The sequence below is a fragment of the Lemur catta genome, chromosome 10 (genome assembly GCF_020740605.2).
Source record: "Lemur catta isolate mLemCat1 chromosome 10, mLemCat1.pri, whole genome shotgun sequence".
Taxonomy (NCBI): domain Eukaryota; kingdom Metazoa; phylum Chordata; class Mammalia; order Primates; family Lemuridae; genus Lemur; species Lemur catta.
This window is the reverse complement of record NC_059137.1, coordinates 34990954-35005056: the sequence shown is the minus strand read 5'-3', so window position 1 is coordinate 35005056 and position 14103 is coordinate 34990954. Positions and strand designations below refer to the sequence as shown.

At 54.5% G+C, this 14103-nt stretch overlaps 1 protein-coding gene across 3 annotated transcripts; it reads left to right on the top strand.

Annotated features, from left to right (window-relative positions):
• The first annotated feature begins 2693 nt into the window (after window positions 1-2693).
• GRHPR (glyoxylate and hydroxypyruvate reductase) lies at window positions 2694-13563 on the top strand. 3 transcript variants are annotated; one of them, XM_045562472.1, is made up of 10 exons: window positions 2694-2848; window positions 4523-4653; window positions 5622-5694; window positions 5803-5858; window positions 6356-6458; window positions 7659-7747; window positions 8864-8968; window positions 9733-9868; window positions 11173-11303; window positions 13262-13563. In XM_045562472.1, the coding sequence occupies exons 1-10, from the start codon at window positions 2766-2768 to the stop codon at window positions 13381-13383; spliced, it is 1029 nt and encodes a 342-aa protein (XP_045418428.1). In that variant the 5' UTR covers window positions 2694-2765; the 3' UTR covers window positions 13384-13563. The 3 variants fall into 3 exon arrangements, with proteins under 3 accessions (XP_045418428.1, XP_045418430.1, XP_045418431.1); XM_045562474.1 differs by lacking the exon at window positions 5803-5858 and having other exon boundaries at window positions 2695-2848; window positions 6342-6458; XM_045562475.1 differs by lacking the exons at window positions 5803-5858; window positions 6356-6458 and having other exon boundaries at window positions 2696-2848.
• Window positions 13564-14103: the final 540 nt, after the last annotated feature.

Below are 14103 nucleotides of genomic sequence, written 5' to 3'. Positions count from 1 at the left end.
GCCAAACCCAACTTATCCACCTTCTCCCCAGCACCCCACCTGCCCTGTGCCCCTCCTGGATATCCATCAAAGTGCAGCCATCTCCAAGAGTCCCCCAGGCCAATACCTAGAAGTCGCCCCTCACTTGCCCCTCCCTCCTTCCCACTCCCACAAGGCTTGCACGGTGGCTAAGAGCTCGGGTCCGGAGCCAGGGTGCCAGGCTTGAATCCAAGCTCTGCCTCCTGGTAGCTGTGCGACTTTAAGCAAGTGACTTCACCATTCTTGCCTTCAACTTCCTTTGTGTGTAGACTGGGGACAGTAACAGTATGCACTTTACACGTGTTGGAACGTGGTAGCATTGGTGTGTTACCACCCATGTGCAGTTTTGGAGCAGTGTCTGGAACTTAGTAAGAGCTGTATAAATGTTGACTACTTGTTGTAACAGAGTGTTCCCCAGCGAAGCCTGAAGCCCAGGTCAGCCTCCTCCACTTTAGCAGATCCCTTCTCCTAGGCCCTCAGCTGACTCCGTGTTCTGCTCCATTCCCTCCACCCAGGAGCACTTGTTGAGTGCCAGCTGTGTGCATTGCTTTGGAGGAAGAGACCTATTAACCTGGATAGGTTTGTCCAGTGTCCCCTGTCCTTGTTTGTCCTGGTGTGTGGGAGGAGCTGGGCTCGGGTGATTAACAAAAGACACTCACTGATTAACAGAGGTCAGAGGGCTTGGCCTGGGAACAGAAAAACACCTTGTGGGTCACTATTTGATGAATTTCAGAAATTCTCCCTGAAGTGGCCTGGCAGTGCAGATAATGGTCTGTGTGTTAGACATTTATTAATGTGTTACTTAAGAAGGGAGGTGGCAGGCTGGAGCTCTGCAGGAATCCCAGGGACATGCTGTGTGATTCGAAGCTGGTGATGTCACCTCTGTGGATATCTCAGTCCCCTCACCTGGGCCCTCATGGGGCAAAATGGATTCAGATAAAATTAGTGGAGAAGATGGCCAGGTGTGGTGGCTCACGCCTGTAATCCTAGCACTCTGGGAGGCCAAGGCGGGTGGATCACTCGAGGTCAGGAGTTGGAGACCAGCCTGAGCAAGAGCGAGACCCCTGTCTCTACTAAAAATAGAAAGAAATGATCTGGACAACTAAAATATATATATAGAAAAAAATTAGCTGGGCATGGTGGCACATATCTGTAGTCCCAGCTACTCAGGAGGCTGAGTCAGAAGGATCGCTTGAGCCCAGGAGTTTGAGGTTGCTATGAGCTAGGCTGATGCCACAGCACTCTAGCCCAGGCAACAGAGCGACACTCTGTCTCAAAAAAAAAAAAAAATTAGTGGAGAAGAGACCACTCTGTTGCCCTCTGGGCCCTCCCAGGACTGGGAGCATATAACTGAACAGCCCTGGAACAGAAATGAAGCCAGCAGAGCTGAGGCTCAGGCCTGCCCCTCCCCCCTTGTCCTAAGCTGGCTTCAGCTTCTGCATTTCTAACCAACTGCCGTCCTGGGCACAGGGCGTTGGTTTCATTGGATGTATTAATATTTAAGTACTGTGCTGAGGTAAGCACTGTATATAGTGCATCTTCTCAGCAAGCCATGAGGCAGGTATATATCATAATATCATCCCCATTTTACAGGTGAGGAAACAGGCACACAGAAATTTAATAACTTCTCACTAGTGGTAGAGCAGGATTTAAACCCAAGGAGTCTGGCTCCAGAGCCTGAGCCCCTCACTTCTCTCCTCCACAGCCTCAGTGCGTTTTAAACATGCACCAGAGCCAGAGCCCATGTCTTGTTTAACAGTCACGACAACCCTCAAAAGAAAGTGTTATCCCCATTTTGTAGCTGAAGAAACTGAGGCTTAGGAAGATGACATGACCTCACCAAGGCAAACAGCTTGTAAGAGGCACAGCTGGGATTCAGACCCTGGGCCAACTGACGGCACACCTGGGTCTGCCTACGACCCCATAGCCCCATGCAGCACCTTGGCCCTGGCCCTGTGCATGAGCGGCCTCCAGCCAGTCAGCAGGCGTCCAGCAAGCCTGGGGGTGGCTCATGACTAGTTAAAGCCCCCTCACAATTGTGGCTTTCACATAGGGAACTGCACCCAGTAGCAGAGAGGTCATTTCTGGATTCAGACTGCCACGCCCAGCCTCCTGAGAGTGCACATATCAGGTCGGACTGAGAGCCCAGTCCGTGTGACCAGAGACCCCTGCCTGGAACAGTGTGACCAAGATGGAACAGACCTAGCATGGATGGAGACAGCACCCAGCCCTGGGAATGGGAGTGGTCCCTGAGAGGCATCCCCCCACATTCTGACAGCCTTTTCTGCAGGACACAGACACCTACACACACGCACACAGAACTCTCCTCGGGATGCAGCTTCACCCACCCCGACCCCAGCCTCTGGGGTAGTGGGTGTCATGCTTGGCAGCATCCCCCCCGAACCTCTCAGTTCCACTGGGGGTGCGCGGCACAGGGATGCCCAAGGCGCACACTCGGAGCCCCACATTCCCACTCCACACAAAGGCGCACTGTCTCTGTCACTCCCTGAACATGCACAGTCACAGCCACAACCCCACACCCTCCCAGTGGAGACCTGCACTCCCACGCACACCCCAGCCCCGCCCTCTCCCTCTCCGGCCCCGCCCCTGCCCCGCCCTCCCCAGCGCCGGCCCCGCCCCCGAGGCCCCGGCTCGGCCCCGCCCTCCCCAGCGCCGGCCCCGCCCCCGCCTCGCGTCTTGCTTCCGCCCGGCCAGGTCCGGCTCAGTGTGCGTCCGCTGCACGGTAGATGAGGCCAGTGCGACTCATGAAGGTGTTCATCACCCGCAGGATACCCCCCGAGGGCATTGCCGCGCTCAGCCGGGCCGCAGAGTAAGAGCCCGGCGCCCCGCGCCTCTCCGCGCCCCGAGAGCCCCGCTGGGGGTGGTGTGGGGAAGGGACCCCCCAGCTCAGAGCACCCATGCCCCGGGACACCCTGCGGGTGCCCGCTCCGGAGCCTCAGGCACCCCTGCACGGTGGCTTGGCGATCTCCAGGCACGCCTTTGGGGCGCCCGGAACTGCACCCGGGCGGGCTGGAGGCGGCCTTCCGAGGCCCAGTTGTTATGGGGTGGGGGAGGGGCGAGGACGGGCGGTCCCAAGGACCAGGCAGAGCCAGGCCTGGCACTTGGAGGACCTTGCCTGGACTTTCCAACTGTGTGCAGCTGGGACGAGCTTGGCGTTTGTGGGAGACTTAGAGAAAGTTCTCTGGGGCCCAGCTGTCTCTCCTTGAAATGACCCTGCGACCTGCAATTCCCTCAGGCGGTGGGCGGGTAGGAGGGGACCCGGAGAAGGTCTGTGGCCTTTGGACAGGAGAGATTGCCCATGAGGCAAGGCAAGGTCCAGGCTGTTAATTCTTGACCCTCCGACAGGAAGATGGGGTCAGAGGGGTCAGGGACCGTGGAGGTCACTGACCTGGCTCCTTGGATGGTTAGCAGGGGCCTTTCATGACCTTTTAAAAATTGAACCGTTTCCCTTGGCCAGCCTTGCCAGGTGCTTCATATATATAAACTTTTAATCCTTGCAACACTGTGAAGTCAGTAGTATAATTTCCATTTCACAGATTAAAAAACTGAGGCTGGAAGGAGCTAAGTACGTTGCCCAAAGTCATACAGCTCCGGCTGGTGGGGCTGGGTTTGTACTCAGCCCTGTCCGACTGCAGTCTGACCACAGCATTTTATCAGGTTTGCCCTTCCAGTATCAGGAAGAGGGTGGGACCAGTCTCGCTAACCAATTCTAGGGGAAAATGAGATTTTAAAATTTCACTCAGTGCAACAAAACCTTTGCTGAAGACCTGCTTTGTATGAAGCGAGAGAACGTGGAAGGCAGAAACCACAGCACTAGTAGTAGCAGCAGCTCACACTGTGTGCTCTGCTCACGGAAAGGTGGATAAAAGCTGGCCAGTGCCTGGGCTCAGTCCTCGAGGTGCTGCAGCGGGGTGTTCTGAGGGGTGCCAGCAGCCATCCTGTGTTTTGCACACATGCACGCTGGCTGCACTGAACTCATTGGCAATGGCACTGGGAAAGGTATCTGGTTCCCACGAGCTGCTGTGGAAGCAGCGCCTGGAAGCTCTCCATGTTGAGTCGCCTTGATTTTATCTCGTACTTGGCAAAGTCCAAGCATGAGAGTTTTCTGTTTCATGGACTCATAGGACATCCGAGCCCTGTCTGATGCAGGAACACGCCCCCACCCACACTGGCCTTCCCTACAGTTGCCGCTGCTTGGCCACCCGAGGCCCCCTGTGAGTGTGAGAAAGCTCTTTGCACTGAGCCAAGAGCCGTCCCCCTGACTTTCCCCTAACAGTTCTGGCTCTGCTCTAGGGGCCTCTCAGCTCGGTGACAGCCCTTCACCCTCACCCACTCTCTCAGGACAGTTCTGAGGCCACCCATGGCTGACCCTGGCTGCCCCGGCCCCAGGCAGCCTGGGCGGAGCAAGCAGAAGGGATGTTTCCCAGCTCTGTGGGGTCCCGGGCATGTGTGGAGCTGCCTGCTTCTCCTTCCTTCCCCTCAGCTGTGAGGTGGAGCAGTGGGATTCAGATGAGCCCATCCCGGACAAGGAGCTGGAGCGAGGCTTGGCGGGGGCCCACGGCCTGCTCTGCCTCCTCTCCGACCGTGTGGACAAGAGGCTGCTGGATGCCGCAGGTATGTGCACTGGGCAGGCCGGGGGAGGACTCTGAGGGGGCCTGGGCCCCGTGGGACACATCAGCTACTGCTGCTGGCTCCTAGGCAGCTCTGCAGTGCTCTCCCTGGGTTCTGAGGGCGTTTCTGGTAATGTCAGACCAGAGGGGGCAGTTGCTTGCAGTGCCATCTGTACACGCATTGCCACTCCCTCCTGCTGTGAACCCTGGGGCACCCTAGGAGGGCAGAGACCTGGTTTGGAGACAGTGGGGTGTGGGGGACAGCACCCAAGGTCCTGGGCTCTCCTCCAGCCCTGCCACAGCCTTGCTCTGTGACCTCGAGCAAGACCCTGCCCCTTCTGGGCCTGGGTATAGCGTGAGGGAAGACCTAGCTCACTGCCAAGCACCAGCAGGCAGCCAGGATGTTTCCATAATCCCAGCCATAGGTCTCAGCCTGGGTGGGAAAACATCACCCTGTGAGGTGGTTGTGACGGTTTTGAGAAAAGGTTCAGACTGGACTGCTGGATGGGGGGGGACCCGTGTAAGTCAGTGCTGAGGCCACCCATGCCCAGACCTTGGCCTGGAAGCTTCTGCTGCCTGCTTGGAGGAGAGTGTGCGAGAGGGTCACACTCCTGCTACCTTCTTGGTGCTCTCACAGGTGTCCCTGAGGAGGCCCCAGGAGTGGCTGAAGGAGACCCAAGGCTTCACTGGGTGGACAGTCCAGAGGGTCAGACCTGGGTGCTGGTGGCAGAGGCCCTGAGGTGAACTCTGGGTTCTGCTGGAGACTGGGCCAGGCCACTTAACCTCGCTGAGTCACAGTGTCTGCAGCTGTCAAAGAGGATCGTTCAGAGTTTTAACTGAAGAACAGCGGTGTCTGCCTTTCCTTTCATTCTAAGAAAATAATAATAAGCAGGTGTCCCCACACTAGTCCCCAGTGTTGTGGCTTTGAAGTCCCTGAGGAAGGATACTAATGATGCATTTTCTGTGCAACAGGAGCCAATCTCAAAGTCATCAGCACGATGTCCGTGGGTGTTGACCACTTGGCTTTGGATGAAATCAAGAAACGGTAACTACAGCTTGGGCTTTGGAAGGGGCCCTGGGGTGCAGGGTGGCTATGACAGGGGGGAAGAGGAGCTATTTGTTTGTTTTCACTTCATGTCCCTCCATCATTCAGGGAGAATGCGAGGTGGCTGGTGATAACATCTATCTGTCCACATGTGCATAGGTCAGGTACAGTAAACCCAAGAGATCAGAAGCAGTAGGTAACCTCTATATAGGTTTCACCATTTCATGTTCATTAACTTTTTTGATCCCCAAAAAAGACCCTGAAGTAGAAGAGGCAAGTATTGTTTCCCTTTCAGATGAGGACATTTAGAAAGGTTAAGTAGTTACTTGCCCCACACCTTGCACCATGATCTTCCATCTTCATATCCTTCCCAAAGTGGGAGGTAATCAACATGGCAATGAGGACTGACTATTCCTCCCATCCTAGTACTAACCAGGCCCCACCCTGCTTAGCTTCCAAATCAGACAAGATCAGGCGTGTTGAAGGTGGTGTGGCCATAGACATATTCCTAAGTGCTCCTTTATAGTTCTGAGCTTCCTGGTAGACAGAGCAAAGAGGGAGCAAAGTAACGTCATGGAAATGTGCCAGCAGTAGACATTGGTGAAGGTGCTTGAGGCTGATGTTCCTACCAGATGTCTGATTTGTAGTGGGATCCGAGTAGGCTATACCCCGGATGTCCTGACAGACACCACCGCTGAACTCGCAGTGTCCCTGCTGCTTACCACCTGCCGCCGGTTGCCGGAGGCCATTGAGGAAGTGAAGAAGTAAGTGACTGGCTGGTGGGAAAGTCAGCTCTGCTCAGCAGCAGGTTCCTGAGCACGAGTGTCAGCCTGGCCCAGATGTGGTCTCTGTCCCTGGGAGTGTTCCATCTAGTGAGGGGCACAGACCCAGCTGCAATAAACAGCATGAGGGGAAGTCACGAGAGCAGAGGAGAAGGGAAGGACAGGTCATTTCTGTAGGTTGGTAAGGGAGTTGGGGAGGAGTATGGATCAGGGAAGGCTTCCCGGAGGAGTAGCCAGTGGGTGTCCTCTTGAGCAGAGGCGCAGGTCCACTGTCCCTCCCCCGTGATGCCGAAATCCAAAAAGCTCTGAGAGCTGAAAGTTGTTTCATAAATCTTTGGGGAGCAAAACCTGACCACGCCAACAGGAGGCTATTTGTGGTTTTTATTTCTGCCACTCAGTGTGAATATTCCTAAGTTTTGCTGCAGATGTGCCACTGTGTTTGAAACAGGGTGCTGCCTGACACTGCCCGGGGGTGTGTAGAACACACCAGCGGCACCACACTGCCTTTCTAAAAACCAGACAATTTAAACATGTGGCCTGAGGGTTTCAGATCAGGGCTTTTGGTCTGTATGTCAAGAGTCGGGGAGGCATTGTGGGTGCAGGGGCTGGCCTCAGAGAACGCAGCCCAGGAGTGTGGCCCACAGCTTGGGGCACGGGGCTTGCTAGACACAGTGCTGAATGTCCTACTCTCCAGCCCATCTACGAGTTGTCACCTTCATTGGAGGTGGTTCAAGGTAGGCCCACCCAGGGCAACATGGGGGGGCCTTGTGGCTCTTTGCTTTTTATTGCTGTCCTAGAGTGCTGAGAGAACTTGTTTTGGAATCACAAATCCTGAGTTTGTAGCCTCTTGCTCCAAGCTCTTCCCTGGCTGTGTGACCTCAGGTGGGTTGCCCTTTCTGGTCTCAGTTTCCCCCTATGCAAAATGGGATGAGAGCCTGGAAGGCCCCTTCCAGCCCTCGATTCCTGTGTCCTTGGTGGCTTTAAATGAAGAGTCATTCCTGCTGCTTCTCTGCAGCACCGAGTGGCTGTGGGTATAACTCATCCCACTCTCAGTCCTGTCCTGTGACCTGGAGGGCAGGTTTATACCTTGGACCACAGCCAGGGGTGTGAGTCTGGGGGTTCCACTGGGCCCCAACTTTGCTTGAGGCCCGGCCTCTCACCAATCCCCCTCTTCCCCTGCAGCGGTGGCTGGACCTCATGGAAGCCCCTGTGGATGTGTGGCTACGGACTCACACAGAGCACCGTTGGTATCATTGGGCTGGGGCGCATAGGTGAGGCTCCCACCTGACTCCCTTGTCTGCCCCTGGCTCTCATGGCTTGGTTTGAGTCCCTGGCACCACATGTCTAAATGCTGGAAGTCCTTTGGAAAGGGTTGCCTTACCCTCGTGCTATCAGGGCACTTTGCATGCAGTGGGGATATCTCTAGTGAGAACTACAGCTTTGTAAAACACAGACAAATGAATACATTTTTAACAATCAGGAGTTCCTTAAGAACTCACTAGGTGATAGAAGCAGGTTGTAAGGGGCAGGGTTCTTCACGATTACAGTTCCACAGAGAACAGACAGATGAAGGTTACAAATACTAGACTGGGGCCTTTAGGAGTGGTTTACTGTGGGAGAGCCCATGCTCCCTCAGGCCTGGATTCTAGAAGGCAGTTGGTTTGTGAAGCCTTAACTCAGGGCCCAGAGAGCTCAGTGGACAGTTTGCCTGCAGTTCTGCAGACAGGGCAGAGCTATTTTTCTTCCAGCAGCCCCTATGTGGAGAAGTCTGGAAGAAAGGCTTGGGCTTAACGAGGTGGCTGTCAGTGGTTCCCTGTCACCCTGCCTGGTGCAGGGTGGCAAGCTAGCAGCCCTGCCTTTCTCACTGCAGAGTTGTTTGGAGAAACCCCACAGCTTTGGGGCATTTGCTGAGTCTGAAAACCAAAGTGCTCAAGCCTGTCTCAGTAGCAGCATGTATGAAAATGTCTTATGGATTTGGGGCCAGTTGGCAGTTTAGCAGTTGCCACCAAAAAGTCAATTGAGGTCTGAGACTGTGTCAACAGAAGCAGAAGGTCCAGAAGGAGGGAGGGGACTGCTTGACCAGGCATCTCCTCGGACGCCAGGTCCAAGCTCAGAGAAGGTTAGCAAGTGGCCCTCAAGATGGCTGGGCCCATGAGAGGACAGCATCAGCCAGTCACAGGCACGGAGACGCTGAGGAGCTGTCTCCAGTTCCCTGAGGGCCATGTGGGCTGGCTGGGCCTGGTTACACTAGGGCAGCCGCCAGCTCTGGATGAGAAGGGCCCAGTTAACATCGGGCTGTGCTGATAGGAGGATCTGCCCCTGAGGGCCCTGGGTCGCTGGCCCTGAGGGCTTGGGAACAGCCGTGGACTCTGACTTCTCGTCTCTAGGCCAGGCCATTGCTCGGCGTCTGAAACCATTCGGCGTCCAGAAATTTCTATACACAGGGCGCCAACCCAGGCCTGAGGAAGCAGCGGAATTCCAGGCAGAGTTTGGTAAGTTAAACCTTGATGTCCACAGGAGCCCCGTCTGTGCCCAGTTGGGGAGCTCTGTTTGCTTTCGTGGTGGCATTTTCAGGCAGAACACAGGAGCGCAGAAGCTGCTGCGTCCCTTAGGTGTTGTCCAGCCTACTGCCCCAGACACAGGCCCACTCAGGGAGTGCAGAGACTTGCCCAGGTCATGCAGTGAGTCCTCTGAGGGCCAGGAGAGCACTCCAGGGCTCCTGTCTTTCAGAGTCCTCTGTCACCACTGCCCGTGTGACACAGCAGCAGTGGATGGTGAGGGATGTGAGGGAGGGCTGAGCACTTTCACCCCGTGCCTTAATAAACTGGTGGGCACCACTCAGCCCTTGCGTGTGCCCCAGTCCAGGCGGATTCGCTCCTTGATGGAGCATGGCGTGGTGAGCAGAGGGCAGGCTGGTCTCAGCCATTCTTCACCCCCGTGGCACTTGGGCCCTGAAGGTGGTGAAAGCCAGAGTGGTCCAGATGCCACTGTGTGACCTTGAACAAGCTCCTGCCCCTCTCTGGCCTCAGTTTCCCCATCTGTTACACCAAGGGGCATGGTGAATGATGTGATATACCAGGATCCCACGAATGACTGTTGACTTTTTAGTCATCCAAGTTGTCCAGGTAGATACTAGGCCCTCAGGAAGTATCTCGGGAGCTCCCGTTATGGGTGGAGGGAGGACGGGTCTGGTCTGCCCTCCATCTTGCTGTCCCTCACCTGGGACCCGTGTCTGATGGCTCCCTGCCCTCCCCAGTGTCTGTCCCCCAGCTGGCTGCCCAGTCTGACTTCATCGTCGTGACCTGCTCCTTAACGCCTGCAACCAGGGGGCTCTGCAACAAGGACGTCTTCCAGAAGATGAAGAAAACAGCCGTGTTTGTCAACATCAGCAGGTATCCTAGGGCCACGTGACATCCCTGGGTCACCCAGCAAGCCCAGAGAGGAGCTGTCCCCACTGCTGCGATCTGGGGATCTTCTTCCCTGTGGGTTGTTAGTGCCCAGGCCAAGCCGGCTGGTTTCCAAAACCAACCAACAGGCCCAGAAATAACATGGGAAATGTTACACATCAGAGAGCCCCAGTAAGGAAGAAGAGAATCACAGCAGGGCCCAGGCCCGTCTGGTTCTCAGCAGTGGCCCTGGCCCGGCTCAGGCCTGGCACTCAGCAGTGTCCATGCAGGGAGTGAAGGCAGATGGGCAGCAACTTACCAGGGAACCTCCAGCAGACCGGGTGTCCTCCCCTAAAGGGCTGGACTTCGTGATCTGAATGGCCCTTCAGAGGCCGACGTTCCACATTGCTGAGCCTGGGTCTTTCTGACCTGGAATTCAGCTATAGTTTGAACCTTGTGGTTCTGGGAAGACTGACCCTAAAACTCAAGTTGTCTTCGTTCCTCAAAATGTCCCTGGGGGTGCCTTCAAGCCACTGGGCATGTATGGAGGGCAGCTGGTACCTTTTGAACCTGTTTAAATCCCTCTGGAGGAAGGGATTGGATGAGGTCACCCTGAGGGGCTCATCTACTCCAAAGGTGTCTGTTATTACCGAAGTTTAGCTATAAAGGGGGTGACCTGAGAGTGGCAGAGAGAAGAGTGCAGGAACACGGGGCTTGTGCTGCTGGCCAGCATAGTCAGAGCTATTTACTGAGCAGCCAGGATGTACAGGTCCCTGTGTTGTTCATTGTTGCAGAAGTATTATTTAGTGTATGATATGATGTCTTTAGAAAATCAGTTCCAGACTTCAGTGGCTGCTCACTTTGATGGATGTTGGTAGGTGTGTGCTCATTTCTCTGCCCTGTGTAGGAGGGTTCTGGTGGCCTGCTGTGGTGGCTCAGGGTGGTGGGGAGGGGCAACCAGATTAGAAACACACAACACAAATGCAGACTTCTGGGCCCTGTTTGTGCAATAGTGCATGTAAGAAAGCTTTAATCCTCCCAACATGCCTGGGAGTTAGGTGGTGTTTTCCTTATCTTACAGAGGCACAGAGAATGTGAAACTCTTGCCCAAGGTCACGCAGCTAGAAAGTGGCAGGGCAGGGGGTTCTCTGAGCATACAGACTTACTCTAAGTGAGCGTCCTCTAAAACTTACCGCTTTAAAAGCCAGTGCCAAGTGAGTGGAAACATTCATGCTGTGAGTTGTTCTGCCCTGACGGAGGCCTGGGTGGAGGCAGTGCCGGGACACCCATCTCACCACTGTCATTCCCAGGGGCGATGTCGTAAACCAGGACGACCTGTACCAGGCCTTGGCCAGTGGTCAGATCGCAGCTGCTGGACTGGATGTGACAACCCCAGAACCACTGCCTACAAACCACCCTCTCCTGACCCTGAAGAACTGTGGTAAGAACTGCGCTCTCCCAGTGCAAACCTGCTGCTGCCCTGCAGGGCCAGTGTTGGGGTGGGGGGTTCCTGAGGTGCAGGGTGTGAAGCTAGCCTGAGCAGTGCTGAGCACAGAGGAACACGCCCAGGGACCGTAACTGTTTACGTCAGTGACAGTGGTCCGTCATGGGAAGGGGCCTCCCGAGCATGCTCAATTGGCTCTCTGTTCTAAAGGGACAGAGTGTAGGGTGAATGGATGTAAGAAAGAGTGGGCTGTGTCTTACACCCATAGCTATTACTGTAAGTTGCTATTATCAGTTTAAGTGTGGGAAATTATAATCAATTATAATTAACATTAATTATTAAATATAATTAATTATAATTCCAATATTTACAACTTGTGCCCATTAGGAAGCTGTTGTCTCTCAGCAACAAAGCCCCCTTCTCCATTCTGCTTTGCCTGGCTGGGGCTGGGCGTCTGTGCACCCCATTCCTGCTGCGCTGGCTGGCCTTGCCAGGCCTTGTCACGGGGGACTTGCTCCCTCCTGCCAGCACCAGTTGCTTCCTGCTGGAGAATCCAGTTTGTAATTTTTCCAACACTTAACCAGTCCCACTGGGCCCCCCTCAGAAACACAAGCAACTGCCACTCAATGCCCGGCTACACAGGTCTGAATTTCAACTCCAGTGGAACCCTGCCTTCATCTAGGTTTCAACAGTCGCCCCCCTTCTCTTTGTCCCCCTATCCCTGGGGTGGTAGATACTTCGAGCAGTTGCTACCTCTGATACCCTAGTGCTGGGGTTCTTATACTTTTGTGTTCCTCAGAGTCACCAGGAGGGGGTGACTGATCAAACACACGTTGCTGGGCCCCAGCCCAAAGGGTTCTGCTTCAGTCGGTCTGGGCTGGGGCCGAGACTACTTCTAACAAGTTCCCAAATGACACTGATGCTGCCGGTCCTGAGACCACACTTAGAGAACTGCTGCCTCAGTGTTTCCCTGTTTGCCTTTTCAGTTACCTAGTTAACAGCTTTATACCTAATAATCCTTTATAATAAGTTCTCTCTATTCAGGTAGCTGGTGTGACTTCTGCCCCCACACTAACTGTGAGTGGTCAGGGCCTTAGGCTGTCTGGGCCAAGTCCCTGTGCTTCACTTAAATTCTGGAATGGACACTCAAACATGAGGTCTTTAACTGCCTTCCCCAGTGAATGCTCCCATTATTGCAGCCCTTGGAAACCCTACCGGCCCTGCCTCCCACCCCCGCCTGCAAGGAACACTGGCTGTGGTGTTGGCACTGTTGGCCGCAGCCAGGAAAACTGGCCCCATCCCCCAAGGCCTGTGAGTTTAGCTCAGGGACCCAGGTACTGGGTACTGCTTCTAAAAAGTGTTTTTGTTTGTTTGTTTTTAAGAGATTGGGTCTTGCTATGTTGCCCAGGCTGGACTCAAATTCCTGGGCTCAAGGGATCCTCTTGCCTCAGCCTCCCAAGTATCTGGGACTTCAGGCACGTGCCACCATGCCCAGCTGGCAATTCTATAGGGATGAATGACTGCACTTGCCCTGTAGTGGGGCCAGAGGGAGCTGTGCTGTCCAGCATTCCGTCTTGGAGTTATTCCTGTAGATCACAAACCTGTGGCCCTGTGGCATCATTTTCGGGGGCACAAGGTGTGGGTGGCCAGTGCTAAACTCCTAAGCTAAATTGACACCATCTATTAATTGAAGGGCTGGGTCTAGGTCAGCTCCAAGACCCACGCTAGTCCCAACATTCTTGTATTTAGGATACGAACCTCTCATCACATGGTGTCTGGCTTTCAGCAGCCTGGAATCCCTTTATTCTGTTCCTCTGAGGCTCAGCCCTGGGGGAGTGGAATGCTCAGTGGCAGCAGGAGGGAAGGCAAAGCAAGGAATGACGAGGCGGCTTCTCTTTTCTTCCTGGCTAACCCAGTTGAAGGGGCTTGCTCATCTCCCTCTCTTTTCTTTCCAGTGATCCTGCCCCACATTGGCAGTGCCACCTACAGAACTCGCAACACTATGTCCTTGTTGGCAGCTAACAACTTGCTGGCTGGCCTGAGAGGGGAGCCGATGCCCAGTGAACTGAAGCTGTAGCTGAGCCGGGAGGCAAACGGCGCCCTGGTATTCTGTCGGTTGTGCCCATAGGTGGGAGCCAAGGAAAGTCTGACTGTCCCGATTCTGCGAGGGAAGACTGGTGCTGACAGATGTGCTTGCCACTTTTGTGGCTGGGTATGCCTAGCTACTGTAATGCTATTATTAAATAATTCTGAGAGACCTTCTTGTTCTGTACCTGGGGGAAGCTAACGAAAAAGCATCACCAAGTGCAGTGGCTTGTGCTTGGAGTCCCAGCTCCTCGGGAGCCTGAGGCCAGGAGTGAGCTATCATGTCACCTGTGAATAGCCACTGCGCTCCAGCCTGGGTGACACAGTGAGACCCCATCTCCGAAAAGAATAACAAGAGCATCTGCTTACCTCATCTAACTCGGGCCTTCTAATGGTATGCCTGGCTCTGGTTCCCACCGGCCCTCACCCCCAAGCATTTTCATTATTAGAACCTGTCCGAACCGCGTCACTCCTCATCCTCTCTGCCCCAATTCCTTCATTTGTCCTTCACCCAGGATGGGACAAGCAGAGCCCAGTGTGATCATGGCACTTGAATCTGAAACACAGACCATCAGGAAAATTAAAGAGCACATACAGTAAAGGAGAGTTAATTAGAAGAAACAAAAATTAGGTACGAGCACAACACTTACCTTTTTGGTCAAGAGTAATTGCAGGTAGGTGGGTTTCTTAATTTTAAAACTAGTTTCAGCAC